Here is a 23,274-nt window from a genome sequence, read left to right on the forward strand (position 1 = left end):
ATTACCAGGAAAAATACTAGGCTTTCTTTTCATCCTAAGAATATACATGCATCTTAAAGGACTATTTTGAGAGGTGTAATTTTCAAGTGTCCTGACAGGCAGCACTTAGTATGGCTTTTTATTGGCCTCTAGCCTTCTAGGCAGCTAAGAGAACAGTAACACTTATTCCCAATGGTGAGGATGCAAAGCTCTAGAGCAGCAAAAGCAGCTTAGTTTCTTTTTTATTTCCATTTATTTAGTTATTACCTTTTTTTTTTTTTAGTACAAAGACTGCCCCTGGGTTTGATGCAAGTACAGAAAATTGAGATGGTTCAGGCTTAAGCCTGAGTTCATAACCTTGCTCGTTATGCTTGGATGTTGCTTTGGCTTTAGGCTCTTGTTAGGTGCAGTGTGTGCTGCGATACTGAAGAATGGGAGGAGGAGCAACTGTAAACCCCTGTGGTTATGTTGTATGAGTTAGACTGTTACCCTTTTGCAGAGCATAGTACCTATTATAAGAATTATGTGGTATCATTTTTTATCTGCCTGAAAATAATATTAATTGCTTTCTTCTTGTGTATTAAGTGTTTATAACTCAGTGCTGAATGCAGAAGATGAGGCAGAGTCTGCCTGAAGGGGCAAGCCTCCAAAGACCCAATTCTCCTTCGCTGACTCCAGGAGGAGGAGGAGGAAGTTCCAAGTAGGACACCAACAGTACAAGTCCAAACATCGTGTGTAGGCTTGCTTTTCTGCCAGTCAGCTTGCAGTGGTTTTTGGTGAAGTGTCCAACAGTGCAAAAGCAGTGGCTCCAAGGAGCCATGAGAGAGAATTTGGGGAGAAAGGGGAAGAGTACTTTGGGGGAGGGGGAATGGTGCACAGATGGCAAAGGGAAGAGATCTGTGAACGGGCTGCGGTGTGGTACAATATGAAGAATGTATGCAGGGTTTGTTTACCCTGAATTCCTGCAGTTGTTTAACTAAATTGGTGCAAATCCAAGTGTGGATTCAGGTCTGAGCAGAATGAGCTGTACATGATGGGTTGGTGAATGTGGGTGCTTAGTAAAAGGCTGTGGTTTCCTACATATGTTACTGAAACCAGTTTAGTTTATGTATCTTAAAAAACAAACTAACTGGCCTGTATCTTTTAGAACATTTTCTTCTGCTTAACGCTGATGTTGCAATAGATACCCGCAGTGCAAAACTATAAGTGGCTTTAAAAGGCATACTTGATTTGGCACATTCTTGCCTTCAGTGATAGGTGGTAGCTCAACCAAGGAGTGTGGTGTGTGTTGCTCCTGTGCTTAGCGTTCATCTGAAATAGCAAGCTTCATTTGCATAGACCTTTCTGATGTCTGGCTTATGGGAGGGCTTTCGCTCTCTTCTTGTGTATGAGAATGACTGAAAAAAGCTGTCAAGTCAAAAAATGTAACTTGGGTTCAAAGTAAAGGTCTTTGGAAAGATCTCTTCTTAGAATCATAGAATCGTTAAGGTTGGAAAGGACCTCTGAGATCGAGTCCAACCATTAACCTAACTGCCTGGTCCACCTCTAAACCGTGTCCCTAAGCACCACATCCACACGTTTTTTGAATACTTCCAGGGACTGTGATTGCATCACTTCCCTGGACAGGCTGTTCCAATGCCTAACCCCTCTCTCCGTGAAGAAATTTTTCAACGTATCTAATCTAAACCTTCCCTGGCACAGCTCGAGGCCATTTCATCTTGTCCTATCACTTGTTATTGGGCAGAAGAGACCGACCCCACCTCGCTACAACCTCCTTTCAGGTAGTTGTAGAGAGCAATAAGGTCTCCCCTGAGCCTCCTGTTCTTCAGACTAAACAACCCCAGCTCCCTCAGCTGCTCCTCGTAAGACTTGTGCTCCAGACCCTAATGACCTTGTGTGTAATGCTCTACTGAAAGAGGGGGGGTGTAGGTCAGGAGTCCTGTGTTTACCAGTCCTGAGCTATGCCTGACAGATACCACAAAACCAAAATGGCTAAACTAAGATGATGATTTTCTGTAAGGTTTGGCAGGAAGATTGTAATTGCATCTTCCTCATTGGTAAGTTTGAACTGAAGCACTGAGTCCTGTCTTTGAGGTTGCAGTCCATGAAGTAGGAGGGTTGTGAACCTACGTCCGTTAATTTCAGATGGTAACAATGCTTGGCCAGAACTCAGACTGTTTTCCTTGCAGCTCTTCAGATTTCCCTAAGGATGATTCAGATGCATGCCTTATAGTGAGACGTAATGTGGCATTTGTGCTATAGCATTTGCCTAGTTTAACTAGTGTATACCAAAAGCAGATGGCTTTCGTTCTGTTCTCTCTACATTAAGGATAAGAGGGAGGAAAAAAGGAAGGGGAGTGGAATGTTTCATCTTTGCTGTTTCCAGCTCTTTTTCCCCATCCCCCCAAAAGTGCACATAGATGTACATTGTATTTTAAGTCCTGGGAAAAATTCACATTTTTACCAAAGATAAAATACAAATACATAATAAACTTATCTTTAAAATAATCTATACAAGCAGAAACTACCATGCCTTTGAGAGTAAAGGCTGAGTCTTGTTTTCTCCTGTGATACAATTGAAAGGGAAAAGGGCTGTGCTTTATATAGACTGGGAATAATCTGAACAATCCCAGGGTGCTTCCTACAGTACTCCACCTACCTTGCATCATAACTTCCTTTCTCATATTTATGGCCAAAAGCCAGTGCAATATAAACGGAGTAGTGTGTGTGGTGGGTGAGACGGCAAGAACCTAACTCCATGCATTTGGGTGTGGCTATAGGCAAATACTAAACTTTACTCTGCGTTTCTGTTGAGCCTAGCTTTATTGAACAGCTGAATACGAAAAGGATTGGGGATAGCAATCATCCCGTGTGCTTGTCTTCTAGTAAGTCTGTTATAATCTTTTGCTTACCTTAATCTTCAGGTACAATAAGTGAGCGTGTTGCCTGCTGAAGGACTGTGTTAGGGTTCTGAGGAACTTGATGTGAAAGAGTCGCTCAATTACTTTATTATTGAGATATACTTTGCATTAAATGGAGAGCCATAACTATACACCAGCTCAGAATGCTGCTTATCAGAACAGGAAAATGTGCTGTTGTGCAGGCTGTCTTCTGTTGTTTAGAAAGTTGCATCAAGTCAGCAAAAATATCTTATTTTAGCAGCTGATTTCTTTGCAGCTCTCTGGGAAGGTGCAGCATCAGTGTTCCCACTAGGTAAGATGCAAGACTTCCATTTAAAACTCTTTCTTTGGAGGGATTTTATATTTATCAGGAAAGATTCATTTGTGGTTAAAACTGTGGGTATCGGGTCTGAGGGTGGAAGCAGTTATTTCTCATTTCTGTCATCTGTACTTGAAATTTCATAATTAATCTATTCATTCTCAAAAATCTATGTTGCTAGTTTTTCAGCTAATTAAAATTAACTTCTAAAAATATATTTTAGTTCAGGATGTAAATTATATTGTTGTAATTATTTTCCATCCCACACAATGTTTAAAAAAAGCTATTTCACATACTTGTGGAATATATTTTCTGTATTGTTGTATATTGCTTCTGTGTAACCACACTGTAGAAAAGTCATTGAAGGGTGTGCTATGAGCTCCTTTTTGGAGGCTTGTTTATACAGCAGATCAGGTGTACATGCTCTCTGTGTTGCAGGGAGATATATTTTGCCTGTGTTGAAACATTTGCGGTGTAATGCGATAGGTATAACTCAGATAACAATAGAGAGAATATTACTGCAAAGCATTGCATTGTCAACCCTAAGAGTGACTTTTAATGCCTCCTTAAAAATGAGAGCTAAGAGAATTTGTTACGCAAGCTAAGACCATTACTTACTGTGTTATAGAAATATAAAAACCCCCAACACTAGTACTGTGTGGTTCAAGGGTATTAGGTTTCAGTCTAAAATGCAGAGGATATGGAATATGGTACAGAATTGTATTATTAGCTCTAATGCAAGGTAATAAAATGAATCACGATTTCCAGAGGCGGTATGCTGGTTTGGCTACCAAATAATGTCTCTGTCATTGCCTTGTTGTATGCCTCAGTTTCCCTGCCTGTAAAGTCGGAAATTGCTTGCTTGTGTCACGACTTCCTGGTCATAAAATGCTTTGAAGATGAAAAATACTATGTGAATAGGGGCCACAGTTTGTATCGTGTGCTACGCAGGAAGACTGCATAAAGTTAGGAATTCAGCAAATAGTGAAAACCATATTTTTTTTAATAAACTCTCTACTTGATTGTAGTATTTTATAAGGGACACAGTTTTGCCCTGGAAGATTGTTGTCCATTGTTGAAATTGTATGATCTGAATTAGATATTTCACTAGAAACTGTTGGGGGGGAAAAAGCATGTTCATCCATTAAATTCAGGTAGTTTCAGGAATTAATGAAGTCCTTGTATTTTAATTTGCATCATGCACAATAATGGAGTTTTCCTCTGAATACTTGTATCCTGAATAATGGGTGTTATAAGTATATTAATTAGAAAAAGTCCAATTTAACAGCCTTTTAATACCCAAGATGTGTGATATCAGTTTTATAAGTAAGGCCTAAGAGAAGTCTGATCCTTACAGAAAAACTATCAAAGCTGAAAAGTAAATTGCATTTCTATTTCTTCCTCCTGTTAATCAATAATTGACGCCTTCTGATCTCAGGAGAAGATTGATATGAGGTCTTTGATATCAAACAGTGTCCTGTTGGATGGATGTAAATTGTAAGGCACGTGTTTTCTCGGGTTCGTATTCCAAACAGGTTTGGAAGGTGGTTTTGGTTGTGGTTGGTTTTTTTTTTTTTTTTTAATACGACAAAGCAGGAGCCAAAATGTTTTGTGGTCATAGCCTAGCACTTTTGTAGAGCTAGCCATTCTTAAATATTTTACTTTCAGTTGAAAACTTCTTTGCAGATGTTGAGATGTGTTATGTCATATTTAATATCAGTGCAATTGTACGAAATGATCCTGTTGATGAGCTTAACAACAAATGGGTCAGATATGCGGGCAAATGTGAGGCTCTCTGGGACTGACGTACAGAAGAGAGTTGGAGGATTATAAAGTGGGGTGTGACTTGCTTTAATTGATGCCCTCTTCTGTCCTCCTGTGCTGTTGCTTTTCTCGCTACATTCTTTTCCTGTCCCTGGGCGTGTTACAGTCCAGACTTAGTGGCTGTAGTTGGAGGTGATGCATAAATAATATGGGTTGGAACAAAATGATATATTTCATGCTGAGAGGACTCAAAGTTGTAATTCATACCAATTTGGATTTTCTTAGATTTGTGTCTCAGGTGGCAGGCTTTTTTGAGACATGAAGTCCTCCCTTATGTTCAGTATTCTACTTTGCCTGTTCAGTTGTTTGTAAGTCATATGTAGCAGTCATTCCTTGCAAAAACTCTGTCTTGCTTTAGCTCATGTGTCCTTGGTCATCCCTTTGCCCTTGGTGCATCCGATCGAACTGTCTCATTTGGTGGCTCCATACCTGCAAACTTTTATTTTCTAAGCTGTAGCAGAGTCAGCTGAAATCTGTGATGTGATTTTAAAAGGAACTGCTTCAGTAGGTACACAACACATCCCTGGTTTCTTGCAAGTATGCCACAGTACTGGAATGTTTTTACATTTCAAAGCTTTTCAGTACCTATAGACAGCGAGTACATCTTGGGGGTAGGGAATGAGGGGGAAAAATAGTTTAGAACTTAGGGACCTGACTCCTGTTTAAAAGTGCTCAGTCTGTATACTGGGCATTCCTAAAACTCAATCTTTAAAAGTTTGAGAGGAAAAAAAACCCTGATCCAAGGCTATATGGAATTGTCAGATACTTCAGTATTTGCCTGGATGCTATCTTTAAAAGAAGTGCAAGGTCTGACCGAGATTTGTCTTCCCCTCTTTTTATCAAGTCTTTCACATATGCCTAGCTTGAAACTGATTTTTTTTTTTGCATGTTGTTTTTTCTTTTTTCCTTCTATCTTAATTCCTGGATGCCTATGTATAACTGTCTTAGCATCTTCGGTTTCAGGGAGGAGCAAAAGATTGTTTTATGCTCTAGCTTGGTGCAATCTACAGGATTCAAGCTTTGTTCAAAGTGTCATGAGAGTATTTTTGTTTCCTTTGTTTTTTGCTGCTGCACAGCGATCAAACGACAATATAAACTAGATGGTAAGGTGGTTAATAGATGTTGCATTTGAACCATTCCCAGGGGAAGGATGATTTCTTGGGATCCCAGTGCAAGATGGTGCAAGCCATAGCAGCCACCAAGGGTTATGAGCAGCACCGAGAAGCCATAGTGGGCTTTTGGTTCACACCAGCTTCTTTACATTTTCCAGCCCTCTCTGGGGAGAGAGACGTTTCTGTGATGGATACTCTCTGCTCAGTGCTTGCCCAGGGCTCTGATGAGGCCAGGTGGGGAGCAGGCTACCCCAGGAGAGCTCGCAGATATGCAGGCAGTGGAGCAGGCAGGGCTAGCTCCTTGCCTCTCCCCTGCAAGGAGATAAATGTTAAAGCCATTTGGGTGGGAGAGGAGGGACACAACTATGTAGAGGACTTCTGAATCGTCTCAGCGTTGTCCCTGGAGCTAAAGAGAAATGGGATGAGGTAACTGTGAAGGTCACGTCAATTTTGTGTAGCCTTTTAGTTGCTTTAGATGCATAAGACTTTGAGGTATGTTTTTAGGGAATTTGCAGAGCTTGATTGCCTTTTTTTTCCCCAATTCCTAGAATACGTGGGATAGAGATAATGCAGACACTACTGAGTCTCAGAAATGGCCGCCACACACCAGGTTTGAGTGCTCTTGGCTTAATGTATTAGTAATTATCCTGAGTATTGTGGATAGAAATGGCAACTCGTGATCCTTCCTGCGTAGTTGTCTGTATTGGTAAATCCTAAGGATTAACAACTGGATATAAGTGGGCACACTGAAGAGTGAACAGCCCTGCTAGGGTCAGATTAGGTCTGCTTTGTGTATAATACCGTGTTTTTTATAATTTTCTTTTAATTCCATCTATGAGCTCAACTAAAAAAATGTTACTGCAGCTACACAGCCTGTGCGATTTAGTGTTGTTCTGAATACAAAGTTATACAGCTTTAAATGTGAAGTGGTGATGTGTTTTACATACCTATATAACCCTGCTCTAGAGCTATTTGAGAGCCTCTATTTTATAATTTTCTACCCCAATTTTTGTGATTAAGTGGTATTCTTACGTGGCTGCATGTGGCATCCCTCACTGTCAGCCTCCTCTAGAAACACTATATCTAAAAGATGGCATGTTCAATGACAAAAGATTAAAGCTGAGTATCGGAGTTTCTGCTTGGAAAGCTTTGTCTCTTAATTTAGGTCAGTACTTCAGTGCACTATGCTGTAAACAGCACAACGGTTGCACCCATCTTCACTATATAATAAGTGTATGTGGTAAGCCGATCCTACCTGACTGCCTCCCACGCAGCCCTGGCCCACACAAAGCGTACCGGAGTGGGAGCAGCATTAAAACAAATTCCCTGCCGCCCGTGGGTGAGCAGCTGTGACCCTGGCTGGCAGGCGGGATGCTCCCCTCCAAGAGCAGGACTGCGGAGTGAGCGGCAGCCCTGATTCAAGCTAAAATCCTCAAGCGCTGGGTGTCCTGCTCCATCTGCCTGCCTGTCCTCCACGGGATTCACTGGCTTCTGTCGGTCAGTAACCGGAATTTTGTTGCTGCCTTTGCATTTTCCACATTCTCTCTCCTAATTCCTCTCCTTACAAGCTCCAAGCATTTGTTTCGTTTCTTTGTCATAATGTGACAAGGAAATGGTTGGGGGATCTAAACGTTTTCCTAAGGATTACAGACAGTTTTGAGCTCTTCTTCAGCAGCCTTTTTCCACTCTGTGAATATTTGTAGAAGGTCTTTAGGAATTTATCAGAAATTGTTGTCTTGAGGAGCTGGGCAAAACCAGAGATCAGAAACTCTACATGCTCTTGGTGCTAAATCTGGTGCAGTGCCAGGGCCTGAAATACTATTCACAAGTGTTTACACTGCCACAAGTGGGAAAAACACTTATACTCTGTATGACGAGACATGCTGAGTGTGGAGTGTTTTCATAGAAGTTTTTAAAAGAATAAGGGCAGCTTCTCTCATAGGGGTGGAGGGGATCTTGGCACTTGAAAGAGCCCTGGAAAGGCTTTGGAGACATCAGGAATGTGCATGGTTGTATTCTGGGAGAATCCCCAAGAGGGGGTTCCTAAAACTGTGAAGAAGATGGGACCAAATTTCACTTTGCAGTAGCATCAAAAATACTTGTTCCAGAGTATTGACACAAAATCACAGAAATAATGCTTGTGGTAATGGTTTTTTTTGTTTGGTTGGGTTTTTGTTTGGTTTTTGTTTGTTTGTTTTTGTTTTTTAATTTAGAAGGATGTTTATACCTCTTTCTTTCCTTGTTTGATGTGGACTCTTTTTTTGACCTTTGAACTGTTGTTTGTAAGGATGTATACCCCTTTTACTCTCTAAAAATGAGGACAGGCATTTGTGGATTTGTGTCTTTTCCTGTAAAAACAGCTTTTCCAGCTGTATGAAAGAGACTGAATTGTGTAGCCTATTGATAAGGTTTCTGTTGCTTGAAATGCTTAGTGGAGTAATTGCTTTCTGGAGACATTTGACTGATTTTTGTGTTGCTGGAAGTCATGCAACTCGCAGCCAGCTGATACTGAAGTTGAGAATAGGTCTCAGAAGAGAATTGACGGTAATTTTTAGCTAGCAGCTAAACTTTGATAGCAGTTTAATATTAATACCATACAGTGAGGTGCTATTCAGAGGCAGTAATCATCAATATTTTCTATCAAATATCGAATAAGGCAACTAATCTTTAAAATACTCGTTTTCTAGATGTGGCAGGAAAGACACGAGCAAAAAATAACATCTAGCTGTGTGGTGTGTTTATACAGAATAATAACCAAAGATCAAGGATCCTTCTACAGCTGTGAAGATAAAGCCAAGTAAAATATTCTTGCTTTCCTGTGAATGGTGTTTTGTGTGTGGACCTTGTAGTCAGACTGAGACTAAGGGCGTAGCAAGTCGTCTTATGTTTCTAAGAAACCTTACGATGAAACGTGTTATGGGAATGCAAATTATGTTTCCACTTCACTGCCTATGTAGTAAGCTCTGGTCTTTTTTTTTTTTACAGATGTAATTGCCATTGTTTTTCACTATTAAAAATATTTCTGAACTCTAGATGACTGTTTCTCCTGCTGCATCAAATGGGTGCAGTATATACGTATGGTAAGGTGGGAGGAGTTCTGACACATCACCTTGAGAGAGAAGGAAGGAGCAGGAGGTCCAGATTTTAAACCAAACAATCCTTCAGCAATGTAATTTAGTTGAGCAGAGGATTACTTTCATAGTGTCTAACTTGCTTGTATCTTAAAAAGAAATTTGGTTTTGTTTTGAAATTCGTTATGCACAGTAGTTGATAACGAATGATACTATCATGTTGAAAATAATGCATTTAATGGGAGGGTTGTGACTCTGATGTACAGTCTGGCTTTGTGCTATAAAGTAACCGTGTGCTGTTGCCTTTGTCTTTTCCAGATGTTTCTGACAGTGTACCTCAGTAACAACGAGCAGCACTTCACTGAGGTGCCAGTCACCCCCGAAACAACCTGCAGAGATGTGGTGGAGCTGTGCAAGGAGCCTGGTGAGAGTGAATGCCACCTGGCTGAAGTGTGGTGTGGCTCAGGTAGGTTAGACTCACTGAGTTACTGGGCATTCACCGCTTCTAATAAGGTAGTGCACAGACATGGTCCTGTCCCAGAGGGTTTCTGCCTTACCGTTTTGTTAATCTCTCTGTCTGACCTGCTGTATGGTAATGCATCTACAGAGAGATGCACACATGCAAAAATGGATTAAAAGCAAAAGAAGGAGAATCAAGCGTGCAGATGTTATTGTGTGTGTGCAGCCCTTCTCTGACTCAAAGGAGCCTCTGAAGGTTGTGGGGGAGTTGTTTTCCCTTCCTTTTCCCTACAGCGGGTTCCCAGTGGCCTGTGTGAAGTTTCTGAAGCAATAAGTACCAGTAGTTCTGTGACACAGACAGAATCTTCTCCTCAACCCTGTAGCCATTTTTGACTGCAGTGGCAAAGGAAAACTTCCTTTTTCTGGTGATGCCTTTGTTGGTCCTGATAATGTTAATTGAGTTTGGTAACACAACTCCTATTTCTGGGAGGGAAGGAATCTGATGTGAAGTGCTTTAAAGAAGGTGTGTGGTGGGTGGGAGAGAGGAGACAAACTACCTTGGACTGCCCCCAGTCCTGTCTTTTAAGCCCATGGAAGAGGGTTTTAGGTATGTGGTTGGTTGTGGCTTTTTTTTTTTTTTTTCTTTTCTCTGTTCTTGCTGAAATTTGTCTGGGAAGTTCAAATCTCCCTGGCTTGCAGTGCTCCACTGGAACTGGAGAACATGTCAACAAGCAAATCAAAAGCTAAAGTTTGGCTAACTTTTCATGGCTTCAATGGGAAGGGACTGTCGGCTATCTCCTGTTGCTGTGGTACTCATTAGACACTGGTAGCCATCCAGAAGCCTAAAAAAGATGAATCACAGACAGGATTTTAAGTCATGAAAAATAATGATATTTGATCCAACTTTTTTGAGATGCTTCAACAAAATTATAAAAGAACCAGATGATAAGGACTTAAGTTCCTGTCTTCCTCTGCTGTTGGCTCAGGTTCACGCCTGTTCAGAGAAGTCTGTGGTGAGCTGATGTTTGTTTAATAGCATGAGGTACCTGAGTTGTCTCTTTTTTTTTTTATTTTTTTAGCACCTTCTGACAGAGATGTAGTGATTCTGATATTTCTAAGTTTAAAAAATGCAACAGAAATTTTTTTACTTCTCCTTAGAAAAGAAAGCATCTTTTCTTTATATATGATAGTAAAATAAAATCACCAATCCAGCATGGAAAGAGATCTTTTAGGAAAGTGTTTTTATTGTACATCTTTGTCCAACTCTGTCGGAATCAGCACAATACCAAAGTCTACAGTGAAAGATAAGTAAAATAAAGGTTTAGGTAAAACCACTGAATTGATTGTTAGTCTTAGCCCCATGCCCTGTTAAAGAGGACAGGTTTTGATGGTGAGGGACAGGGTTCTCCTGTCATTACCAAAGTTGAAGCCCTGCTAAAGAGCAAACACTTCATGAGATACCATGAGAACAGATATCTAAATGTTACTTGCACCATTATTGTCATAAGACCAAAAAACGTATCATCCATTTATACAGTGAAAACCTTGACAATTGTTTTAGAAACCAAATTATTCTTGTTCCCTTCACTGATCCTGTCATATTTACTAATTATTTACTTCTATATACAAACACTGGGGGGGGTGGGTGGGTGTGTGTGTGTAGAACTGTCTACAGTTTCAAATTGTACTTGATAACAAAAAATGCATTAGTCTCAAATCATGTGGCATTAAGAGACTTGAGTACTGAATGAAGTACATGCGTGTTGTTTTGGATGAAATATATCCTTTTGTAAGCATCTGTATAACATCTAGTAGCAGCCATTTGCAAAACATGTTTTCATGTATATGTTGGATTTTTTTGTAGGGGGAGGGGAGAAATACTTCTAGTTTTTACCTAATCTCATTTTAGATGTTAGCAAAGTTCACGATCTTGTTTTGCCAAGATATGCCATGGCTTCTGTTTTGTTTGCATTTTACACTGAACAAATTAAACTTTCTTTTAAAACAAACATGGTGCATAGCAGCTAACCTTCTGGGGTAGAAACAAAAGATTTATGTCGGAAGATGACTTCTCAGACTTCAGTTACTGAGATCCTTCTTAGATCACTTGTCTCTCTTTTTTTCTGATGCTTGCTCAGGAATTTTAGCTTCTATTGTCAGACCTTATTAAGCATGCTTTGAAAGATTGCCGCAAGTGCGCTTGAGGCACTCTGCTCCCTGAAGGGGGCAAGTTTACTGCTCTCCCTGTCCTCCCAGTTTTGCTTGAAATTTGATGAGTATCAGGGTAAACTCTCTTGATCTTCCTATTACTGCCAGAATTCTGTTAGGTGACTACCTTGGCCACCGTGGAAAGCAGTCAAAAGGTGCGTGCATGTATAAAGATTTTTTTTTTTTTTTTTCCTTTGTGAGTCATGGAATTAAAAAAAATGAAGTCTGATTGTTTGGTTTTTTTTTTTCTTGAGCTTTCCAAATGTAGTTTTGTTTGGTATTTGAAAAATCTTTTTTACCTTCCTTTGAAGTCACTGAGTGGTATTGACAGAATCCTTGGGTAAAGGGCATCTCCCTTAATTATAGAATTTCAGTTGAAGTATTGCCGAGCCACTAGAAATCTGTCTCATAAGCCTGCTGTATATTCTTTAAGATGGAAGTCTGACAGTGGTACTGTTGGTTTTTTTGTTTTACCTTTTTTTTTTTCTTGAATTAAGGTTTAACAGATGAAGAGCTTTTTTAGCTGTCTAGACAAGTAACCGCCAAGAGACTGCTTTTTCTGTAACAGTGACCTACTTGCTTATTCTGTAAAGCTAATCTCTTTTGACAGTGACTCCAGAAATTTTCCTTCCTAGATTGCTTGAGCACAGCTGCAGCATTTTCATTTAAAGAAACACTTTTATGTTGAAAAGAGCTTTTCACATGCTGAAAACATGTTAGTAGCTCATCTTCTTATGAAACTGAAAACATTTATACTTAACACCAACAATTTTTCCCCTGAAATGATTATTCCATATTAAGATAGTGACTTTGAAAGACTCTCCATTGAATATGAATGAACTACTCTGTGATTTCTTTCTTTTTTTTCTCCCCTTGCTTAAATAATGAAAGGAAACGTCCAACAAAAGCAATGTCAGGAAAAACGAAACTGGTGCAGAAGTAGTAGTATTTTATTTCAGTCTTTGTTTGCTTGTCTTATTTCTCAGGCCAGGAACAATATCTTCTCTTTGTCTGGCACCCAGCACAAATGGATCTAACCTGATCATGAGTCTCAGATATTGTCATAAAATACTATGACAGTATCCTGACTACTATGTAAAGTTGACTGCTATGGTATATTGACCACGTAGTTGCCATCACTTTTAAAACGGGTGTAAAAATGTATGGTAAAATGTCTAGAGTAACGAAAGAAATTGCTTTTATGTAAAGATTTAGAGACTAGTAAGTAATTCTAGTTATATCCTGTTCTGTGAATGTCCAGCTATGAAGTGAGTAAATTTTGGAAGAACAGTAATACAGAAAAGGAGGAGTACTGGTAAATGAAGGCAGTAGATGTATACTCCCACTGGATTTTTTGTAATACCAAAAGGCAATGAGTAAGTCTTAAAAATTAGAGGTGTGACGGAATCCCGAACTTGGGAACAAGAGCAGGAAAGGAAATTCAGTGGAACTTGTGCATGTGACTTCTAAAGAAACTTCATCTTAACTGTCTGAGAGAAAATGGCAAGGTCTTATTGGAGTCACTTTTCACTGTCTGATCTCTTTTTCCTTTGGGCTGTGAATCCAAAATAGTTCGTCTTTCCCAGGTTTATCAGAAGTGCAGCTTTCAAAATGCATGTAATCTGAACTTCATGAAATTTGCTGTCCAAGAGAATGAGCCAGATCTATGGCTGACAGGAACTACAGGAGAACACTTGAAGTGACAGGAGCTGTGATGGCTTGCTGAGGATCAGGCCTGGAGGCTACTGCCTAGGAGCCTCTTCAGCGTATTGAGTGCTTCTGCCTGAGCTTGAATGCAAGGGCTTCAATCCAGCATCTGCTCACAATCCTTAGGAAGCGTTATGAGAAGAATTCCTCTTTGAGAGTTTATCTTTGCATCTCTCCTGGTTCTTGGAATAGGAAGTAAACGAGTCCCTGTAGGAATGGGGGCAGAGGAGCCCTTGAGGAGGGAGTGGGAATGGCTGAGAAATAAGTTTGTTTGAGGTACCACAGAAGTGGAGCAAAAGGTAGGCCAGCACATTTCTTGTGGTGGTGAGTGAGTGAGGTGATTTGCAAATACAAAACTAAGGCACTAGAGCTGAAAGCTCTAACCTGCCTGTTTGCTTCCCCTTGGGCTGCGATGGTGTCTCAGCTTCTCCCTTTGGGGGTGGACTTTTAAAGGGCTGTATCTGCTTTTCAGAGGTGTTGGGTTAATTTCGGGAGCAAGGAGTGGTACAGCACCTTCCTCAGGGAAAGGCAGAAATGCCTTGGGTGAGGGCAAGGGTTAGGTGCACACACTGCACCTGAGTAATAACAGGTATTCAAGTGAAAGATGATGGACAGATATTTTTGCTTTGTTTTGGTATGTGCCTAAGCTATATAAGGATGTAATAGTCAACTGGCTTTTTACCTTTTCAGAACGTCCCATAGCTGATAGTGAACGGATGCTGGATGTTTTGCAGCGCTTTGGGATGCAGAGAAGTGAGGTTCGTTTCTTTCTTCGACATGAACGCTCTCCCTGCTGGGAAGCAGGTAGGTATTGATCTCAGCTGGTTCATTTGTCTAAGTTTCATTTCATTCCTCAAGGTTAAGGAAAAGGTTTGCATATGTTATTTATTAATGTTGGTAGTCAGTATGGTGTGGCAGCCCTTTTTGGTCTGACTTATTTTCTTATGAATAGAGAATGCTAGTAACAGAAAACTTGTTCATTTTAGTAAAGGCTTCAGCCTCCCTTGCCAGATCTGGGGACATTAAAGCCAAATTGAAACTTTTGCGGTTTTCTAGAGCTGGTGATCACCACAGCATCCAAGGACATCCTGTGTTAAATATATTAGCCACAGCTAAATATCTAGAGATCTGTGGTAGTCTCTTCTTTTAAGTCTAGTAAGCAAACTGTTGTCCAGTAATGTAGTTTATTATTTAGGCTTAGGATGTTTCACCTGATAAACTTAGCATACTTGGCAAAAGATGGAGTTCTTCGATGGTTCTCCCACAATCTACACATCTGTATTAGTTTCAGGAATAGAATTAAATGAACTGCCTAGTCAAATTCTCTGAGAATGTAATATCTATGTATTGTAAATCTAAATGTGAAACCTGTGAAGAAAATGACTTTCTGCTTTTCAAGGTTTTTCTGTGCATCCCATATTAATCTCTTCAGTAGTATCCTTAAGACTTTTACCTTTAAATCAGTCTACTGGATTCTTCTTTCTCCCCTTTTTCTGTTTTCATCCTTGGTAATCTTCCTTGGTATTGGAAATACTGCATTTGTGTTAAGTGACATTGTACCCAGCACATATTAAAATGGCTAAATGTATCTTGATGTTTGAAATGTGTAATGATGATAGAATGAGTAAATGCAAAGTTAAAGCTGTGCCATCTCTCTCTACTAAGGATCTTGCAGTGCAGTTTAGTTGTCAGGATGTAATTTTTCAAGTCCGGGGTGCTTGTAGTATAAGGATTATTGGCATTTTGTTGGCCACAGCATTGCTAAGCAATATGTTTGAGGAAGAGCAAGTTAATAGTTAGGAGCTCTAAAGTTAGTCTTGTAGGAATATGCTCTTGAAATAGGTATCAAGTGGGCAAGAAGCTAACAGAGATGGCTTCATCTTGTAGTACATGTTTGTCCTACAGGGAAATTAGTGAGCTTGGTATTTGGCATCTGAACACCATTTGCACATAATTTGATGGAAACGTTAAAGTAGGATTCTAGTTAAGTAGCATCTTTACTGTTGCAGTGACTGCTAGGAAGAAAAAATTTTGTGCTTTTAAACTTCATTATGTGCAAATAATCGACTGTAGATTTAATGGTGCATCTTTCATGATAGGTGACTAACCTTTAACTATTGGTACTCATATTCTCTGTGAGACAGTTGTCAAAGGCACACCAGAACATCCAGATGCTGGTTTTAAGACGTTGTGGTCCAAATGCCTCTCTGTGAATTAACTAGGTGTTCTTGTGTCATTTGCAGAGGGGAACACATTTTTGTAACTATTAATCTGTAATGCAAACTTACTAGGGGCCTGTTGACCATGGGAGAAATATTGAAATAGCTTACTGTTGGTTAAACTTTTTTGTTTGTCTGCTTTTAAACAGTTCTTTATCTTAAAATAACTGTTGACATTGAACAGCAGCCTCTCCATAAAGTATCTTGCATCATCAGTTAAGTTTATCTTAGTGGTAAGAGCATGGGAAGGACAGATGTTCAGATGCTAAACCAAAATGATTATACTTTTTATCCTTTTGTATTAAATGCTATGTCTAAAGGGATAAGAAAAATCCTGAAATACTTTACCTTCTTTGACTATCCTGTATTTCCATCTAGGGACTGGACAAAGGTCTCAAGATCCAGCTTTAAAAAGAAATGGTGTGAAAGTGCCTGGTGATCGAAGAATAGAGAATGGAGTAAGTGCTTGATGCAATGGCCAGTATAGTGAAAATGGAGGCTTCCCTTCCTTTGAGATACTGGTGCAAATCTTACCCTTGAAACAAAGAGACTATTTTGGAGAGATTTCTAATGACTGCTCGAAAACAGACACAAAGCCTCTAACAATTATCACCCTTGATTTCAGTTCTTAAGATGTCTCCGAGATCCATTGGCTGCCATATCTGTCTTTGCTGCTCTGAGATCACCCGTACAAATTTAGCATACTTTCCCTTTTCTACTCCCATTGAAAATTTTTCTCCTGTTTTCCTTCAGTTCATTGATTATTTTCACGTTCAGTTTTGTGTCAGATCCCTTCATTTGAGATTTCAAGTTGAGACCAGTTAGTGTTTCAGCATTGAATCCATTGTCTGTCACTTATTCTTGCTCCAGAAGATATAATTACAGATACAAGATTGAATCTAGATTCAGGAGACATGTGAACAGATAACTAATGTAATAATAGTGTTACCTTTGAGGGTGGTGGTGTGTTTTCCCCCCCACTATATTTAAACTTTCCATTTTCTTCAGCTTATGTTGAAGTACTTCAAATTGCAATGATACACCTACGACCACAGATCCATCCTGCCGTGTGCTGAGCATTCTGGGCTCAGTCAGTCAAAGCGGATTCATGCTGAGCTTAATTATAAAGGGCTCTGAAATGCCTCTTTAAAATGCTGCTGGGATTTCGCTAGAAATATTAATGTTTCAAGAGATGTCAGCTTATATGTGTGTTCCTGGATTGGGCTACGCATGTGTATGAGCTTACAACTATTTATTCTTTTACCATGGAAATATGCCATTTCTTTCTAACTATTTTATTGGATACTCAGCTGTTATTTTTTTAAAGACCTTTAGCATACTTTTCTGCAGTAGCTCTATTGAATTACACACCAGCCAAATTAAAAATTCTAGACTTAGCATGCTTTGGATTTTCTTTGACAGGTCAGTGCTCCAAGGATGGATATGACACTGGCTGAACTTCAGGAGATGGCATCACGCCAGCAGCAACAAATTGAGGCTCAACAGCAAATGCTGGCTAACAAGGTGAGCTTGGAATGAGATTGTTTACAGCCAGGAACAAAGGTAGTAAGAGTCACATGAGGTGGAGGGAGGGTTGGGGATTTGTTTTGGGTTTGGTTTGTTTTGTTTTCACCTCTTATAAACAGAGGGCTCCCTTTCTTTGGCTCCTTCTTTTTAAGTTTTGAAAGTCAACCTGTGCAAATATCCAGTAGTAAAACATTAAAATAATGCCAGTGATAGAAGTGACTGTATAGCTTTCTAAAAGGATAGAGCATATAACATTAATATATTGTCATTCATCCTGGTGGCTCTGCCAGCCCTATTTGTGCTCCGTGTGGTGACCAGCCATTCACCGGTTTGATCACTGAACAGCGCTTTTGTCTCTGGATATAATGCTGTCCTGTAACGATATCTTGCTTTCTCCTGATAGAGTTCAGTGTGCCTGGTTTCCTGGGGCAGCTGTCTGGAAAAGATGGCATGTATGTGATAAAAGTAACTAGGAGAGTGATTTATAAAATGCTTGCTGAACGATAACAGAAAAGCTAATGAAAGCACACAGGTTGCTCCTGAATCATTCAGGGGAAAAAATACCTGAATGCATCTGCAGACAGGGGGCATGGATTTTCTATTTAAGTGTTGTTTGGTACATGCTACTCTTGAAAATACCATGGAAAATGCTGCTTTTGGCAGAGAATTGTTAAATGCGAGCCCATCCTGAAGAGCGCTCAGCTGCCTGGGTGGATGAGTTCCCATGCCTTTCAGAATGTGCTCTACACGGGAAGAAGGCTGCTCTGGGGCTCTTGTCTTGCTACTCTTCCTCTGTTAGAAGCCCTGTCTCCCTCTCCTTTTGAGATCAGATGGGTTTCCCCCCCCGCCTCTTGTTTGGTTCCCTTGGCTTTCAGTAATCAGATCTCAGGGAAGTGCTTCAAACCATGGCTTTCTAAAGGTTCTGCAGCACCTGCAAAGTTGTACTATGGCCTGTCAAAATAGCCAATAAAACTTTATTTCTGTTTTATGATAAGAACTGGTATGAAGAAGGTGCAATTAGAAATGTAAGAAATCAGTCAATCAACCAAGTGACTAGTGTTTTCACTTGAAGTTTAGCAGCAGGGTTAATATGTATTCTGTCCTGATTAATTTGCCAAGGCAGACTGTTGCCCTCTTCTCAGTTCCAGCTGAGATGTGTTAAATACAAAAGAGAACCTAAGCTTTTGTAACTTTTGTCTGTTTCACTCACAGGTGATGGTAATAGACCTTGGTCTTATAAATAACACTGTAGTCACTATATATATATGAAACCAGAAATAGGAACATTATCTACTGGAAAGGGAGTCATACAAGATTTAAAAAAAAAAAAAAAAAAAAAAAATTGAGTTTGAGTCTGGATAGCTACCCATCAGGTAGGTGTCTGCTGCCTGTGGTTTGAAGAAGAGTAGGCTTGTGGGTGTCCCAGCAGGAGAATTTTTCATTTAATGTGCCTCTGGAACAAACCTGGTTTCCTAGACGCCCTTTCAAAGAGAGGCTTTCCATTGCCTCTTTCCTGCCTTCTGAAATCAGATGCAGTATTAAAAATAGATTCTGAGGGGGAAAAATGCACATTCTTTTTAGACATGAGCTGTAATATCTATTTTTTGACATTTTCCTGTGTGGGATTGACTCTAAACTAGCGCATACGCTGTAGGTGCTGCCTGTTTTTTCTCTGGAAGGCAAGCTCACTTTTTGCTCTTCCCTTTTTTTATTCAAAGTGCACAAGAGTCCCTGTTTCTAAATATGACTGGTGATGAGTTCTAATGTTAGTAAGCAGTGGTAGTCTTGGCTGTTAGTGGGTGTTTGAAAAAGTCTTAGGCTGTTCCAGTGGTAGGAGAACTACTATCATCTCCAGAACTGGAAGCCACGCGTAATGGCCAGTGATTTAAAGGAAGTCTCTATAGGTGATCTAGTGGTTTCTATAGACATCTGTATATAGAAGCTGACAGTGCACCATTTTGCTCCTATACTCTTGGAGAGGCAAAAGGATCCTCTCCACTGAGATGATGTCTGTTGCACTAAATGGGGGCCAGGTCACTGTGAAGGTTTTCTCATATCTTGAATCATCCTGTGTTGTGATAGCAGTGATCGTTACCAGGAAGTGGTGAATTTTCAGAGCTTTGATGCACAGTGATCCCCCATCTCAAGGAGGTTCTAGCAGAACTAGTAAAAGTGCAAAGAGTGATGAAAATGATCAATAATTTATGAAATACCTTCCATATAAAGAATGTCTAATATTCTCCAGCATGGCTTGTAGTTGTTTAAAATGTGATGTGTGATAGAGATCTGTAATGTACAAGCAGCATGGAGAGGTAGAGAGGAAATAATCATTAACTCTTGCAACTCAAGAGCCAAGTAGTGATTAAATGAAATTGGCAAATGTCATGGAACATGAATACTAAAATTTTTCTTAGGCTTCAAAGGGTTTTGAGCAATTTCATGGAAGAAAAATTTACCAAGGGCTGTTAGACATGGACACCACCTCTGTTTCAGTAGGTTCTTGTACTACAGAATGGTTGCATTTGGAGAATTGTATTGGGACAGAATTGGTACATGTTTGCTCTGTTCTCTCAGGCTTCCCTTGACACTCTGGGAAGTCAGGAGACTGGGCTAAAGCTGATCTGAGCTGCTGTGGCAATTGTTTATAAGTTTTGAGGCTGCTCTGTCAGTACCTTACTATAAGTTCATTAACAAGAAAAAAAAATTCTTTGCCTTGACTGCAGGAACAGCGCCTGAAATTCCTGAAGCAGCAAGATCAGCGACAGCAACAGCAAGCTGCTGAACAGGAAAAACTGAAGCGATTAAAGGAAATTGCTGAGAATCAGGAAGCCAAACTTAAGAAAGTGAGAGCACTGAAAGGCCATGTGGAGCAAAAAAGACTCAGCAATGGGAAATTAGGTGAGCTGCCACTTGGGGAAAGTAGCCTGTGATTTTTTTCATGAAGTGTGGTTCTTGGAACTCCAAAATTTCTGGTGATTTCAGTGATTCAGAGGAGGTATTTACAGCGTTCCAGGAAATGTTAATCTTAACAATTTCACATCTTGTATTTACCAAGAAAACTTCTGAATGACCTAGAACAAAATATATTTTCTTACTGTATTTTAAAATATCTCCTAAGGGCATCCTGTGTTTTGAGGTGCTCTTTAATTACAGTGTAGTTTTTTTCCTTACTTGAATACCTTTGTGTACCACAGTAACTTTTTCCATCCTTGATGTTAATACCCCACACATTTAGAGTGTTATTTTCTTGGCCTATAACAAAGCTTGGCCTGATACCCGTGTTGCCTCTTATGCAAGAGGTCGCTTAATGGCCAAAGTGGCCGAGTATTTTCTTGTTAATTATGGAAATCCCAACTAGCGTCTGGCTTGCTATAGTACTAGTTGGGTGCTTGCAGTTCAGCATGTTGATGCAACATTAAACACTTATTTCGGACTTCATATCAACATACATTCTTCTGCGTACCTTTTCATCCTCCCTCTATACATATTGTACAGAACTTGTAATTTCCAGGTGGACTCAAATGAAAATATATTGGTTTATTAAGGTAAAATACAAATATATTGTTTTATTAGGAAGCATTGTGTTTTTACAGATGAAGCAAAAGTGTTTTTCTATGGGGAGAATGCATTTTCTGTTTGGGTTCTGTTGCACAAAATAAACACCAGTTTGAAGGAATGGAAGGATGGTAGAGTAATACAAGATATTGGAGCATGTGTATCTGTTTCCCTGCACCCTCCTGAGCTTGGTACTTGCTTGAACTCTTACTGATTCCTTAAACTTTGTTCTATGATGCAACAGTTTTGGCAGTGGGAGCAACTGATGACAGCCGTTTGTAGTAGATCCTAAAAAGCCCTCTGAGTTTTCGTTTAATATAACAGTTTGAGCGTTTTGTCATTGCATTCCTACGACCTAAATTCAGAATTTTAAATATCATAAATGTGCCTTGTGGTTGGGTGAGTGTCTTCCTGTGGAATTCAGCATTAAGTGAATTTAGGCTTCTACAGATGAAATTCAGCCTGGTAATGTGGTTTTTTTTGTTTCCATATTTCAGAAAGTAAAAAAATGTTCTTTTTCTCTCCCCATTAGTGCTCTAAGTAGACCGAATTTACATAATCTTGTTAGTGTGTTTGCTTTTACAAGTGCTTCGAGGAAGAGCCCCGGTTTGACAGGGACCATGAGTTTGAGGGAGCCGGCCACAGCCTCTGTGCAGCACTGCTCCAGAGGCCGGCAGGGCGCTCTCTGTCCCCTTAACTGCTGCCTTGGAAGCAGCCCACGCTCGTCTGTTTCTCAGGGCAGCTATTGTGTTTTCTCGTCCTCTCCAGTGGAGGAGATTGAACAGATGAACAGCCTGTTCCAGCAAAAGCAGCGCGAGCTGGTGCTGGCAGTGTCAAAGGTAGAGGAACTCACCAGGCAACTGGAGATGCTGAAGAACGGCCGAATTGATGGTTACCACGACAACCAGTCGGCTGTAGCTGAGCTTGACCGCCTGTACAAGGAGCTGCAGGTAATGGAAAACCAGCTCGTGACCCACAACTAAGAGGGCTAAAAGTTGGTTGGGTCACTTCTTACCTCGTCAGAAAGAAACCCCATTGCCCCTGTTCCTGACAGAGCTGCGTGGCTGCCTGCACGCTGAGGATGCATGGTTAGTTGTACTGGGTTCAAGGTAAACAGGGGAAGGAACACGCAGTGCATATACCTTTCCTTTCTGCAAAATTTGGAGACTAACCAACACTTTCTCTGGAGAAAATAATCTGAGTTTGCCAGCATGACTTGACTTTTTAGAAGGCTTTTCTTTATGTAACTGTTTCCTGTCCCCCATCCTGAAAGTTAATTTGTTTTGATTTTTGTTGTTTTCCCCTCCTCCCCCCGCTGCTTTGTGAATTTATTCAGTTGAGGAACAAACTGAACCAGGAGCAGAATGCCAAGCTGCAGCAACAGAGGGAGTGTTTGAACAAGCGCAACTCGGAGGTGGCAGTCATGGATAAGCGTGTTAATGAGCTGCGAGAGCGCCTGTGGAAGAAAAAGGCAGCTCTGCAACAGAAAGAGAATGTACCAGTAAGTATGGGATATTTCATAACAAAAATTAATTTCTTTTGTGGCCCATAGTCTGAAGTAAAAACTTACTTGTGGGGAAAGCTGTTCAGATGCTAGACTTGTTTTTATCCATATGTGGTGGAAGTCTTGTATTACTGAAGTACTTTTCATGGTATGTTGATGTTAACCTACTTGTTCTTGTCCATAAAGAAGAATTCTTATGCTGTTGTGGATTTTTTTAGATAATTTTTTTCTCTTACTACCTCATGTTTATATCTCTTCCAGCTTTTTTAAAAAAAAAGCATTTTTAATATTGGAGTATCATTTTCTACTTGTTTTATCCTTTTTGACTTCTATTTCAAACTCTGATGGATGGATACTGCAGCATAACATTCTTTAAATTATCTTATTCCCTCCCCCGCCCCCGGCAAAGGTTTCTTCAGATGGGAATTTACCCCAGCCAGTGGCTTCTGCCCCAAGTCGAGTGGCAGCAGTAGGTCCTTATATCCAGTCCTCCACTATGCCACGTATTGCTTCCAGGCCTGAACTTTTGGTGAAACCAGCATTTTCAGATGGGATGCAAGCTTTGCACGTACCTGATGGTCCACTAAAAACACAAACTCTGCCCAACATGAGAGCTGGGAGCAGTTCACAAGCTAAAGCTCCTGCAGGTAATAGCTTATGATTAATATTTTTTTCTCCAGAAATGTTTTGTTTTCTTACCTACCAGTTCTGTCCTTTTTTTTAAAACAAAGTATTATTTGAGGTGTCAGTCCTAATACTTGCAATTTTCGTGCCCCAATGAATATATTTTACAAGCACTGAGGTTATACAATTCAATGTGTTATAAATTAAGCAATCCTCTTAGTGAGCAATTTGAGTTGTTAAACAGTGTAGAATGTAGGAGGATTTTT

General features: G+C 40.1%; 1 protein-coding gene across 3 annotated transcripts in view; it reads left to right on the forward strand.

Annotated features, from left to right (window-relative positions):
• The window catches only part of TP53BP2 (tumor protein p53 binding protein 2), a 50,395-nt gene that overhangs the window by 11,281 nt on the left and 15,840 nt on the right, over window positions 1-23,274 (forward strand). For 2 of the 3 annotated variants that reach the window (XM_087776492.1, XM_087776489.1), the window contains 8 exons: window positions 9,524-9,671; window positions 14,270-14,383; window positions 16,177-16,256; window positions 17,221-17,322; window positions 20,049-20,223; window positions 21,649-21,830; window positions 22,217-22,381; window positions 22,794-23,031. In XM_087776492.1, coding sequence (XP_087632618.1) covers window positions 9,524-9,671; window positions 14,270-14,383; window positions 16,177-16,256; window positions 17,221-17,322; window positions 20,049-20,223; window positions 21,649-21,830; window positions 22,217-22,381; window positions 22,794-23,031 — 1,204 coding nt within the window. Of the gene's footprint in view, window positions 1-9,119; window positions 9,215-9,523; window positions 9,672-14,269; window positions 14,384-16,176; window positions 16,257-17,220; window positions 17,323-20,048; window positions 20,224-21,648; window positions 21,831-22,216; window positions 22,382-22,793; window positions 23,032-23,274 lie in introns of those variants that run through there. The other variant, XM_087776490.1, reaches the window with a different exon arrangement.

This window comes from Nipponia nippon, unplaced genomic scaffold, assembly GCF_047370975.1.
Source record: "Nipponia nippon isolate SJK-2023a ecotype South Korea unplaced genomic scaffold, ASM4737097v1 scaffold_4, whole genome shotgun sequence".
NCBI lineage: Eukaryota > Metazoa > Chordata > Aves > Pelecaniformes > Threskiornithidae > Nipponia > Nipponia nippon.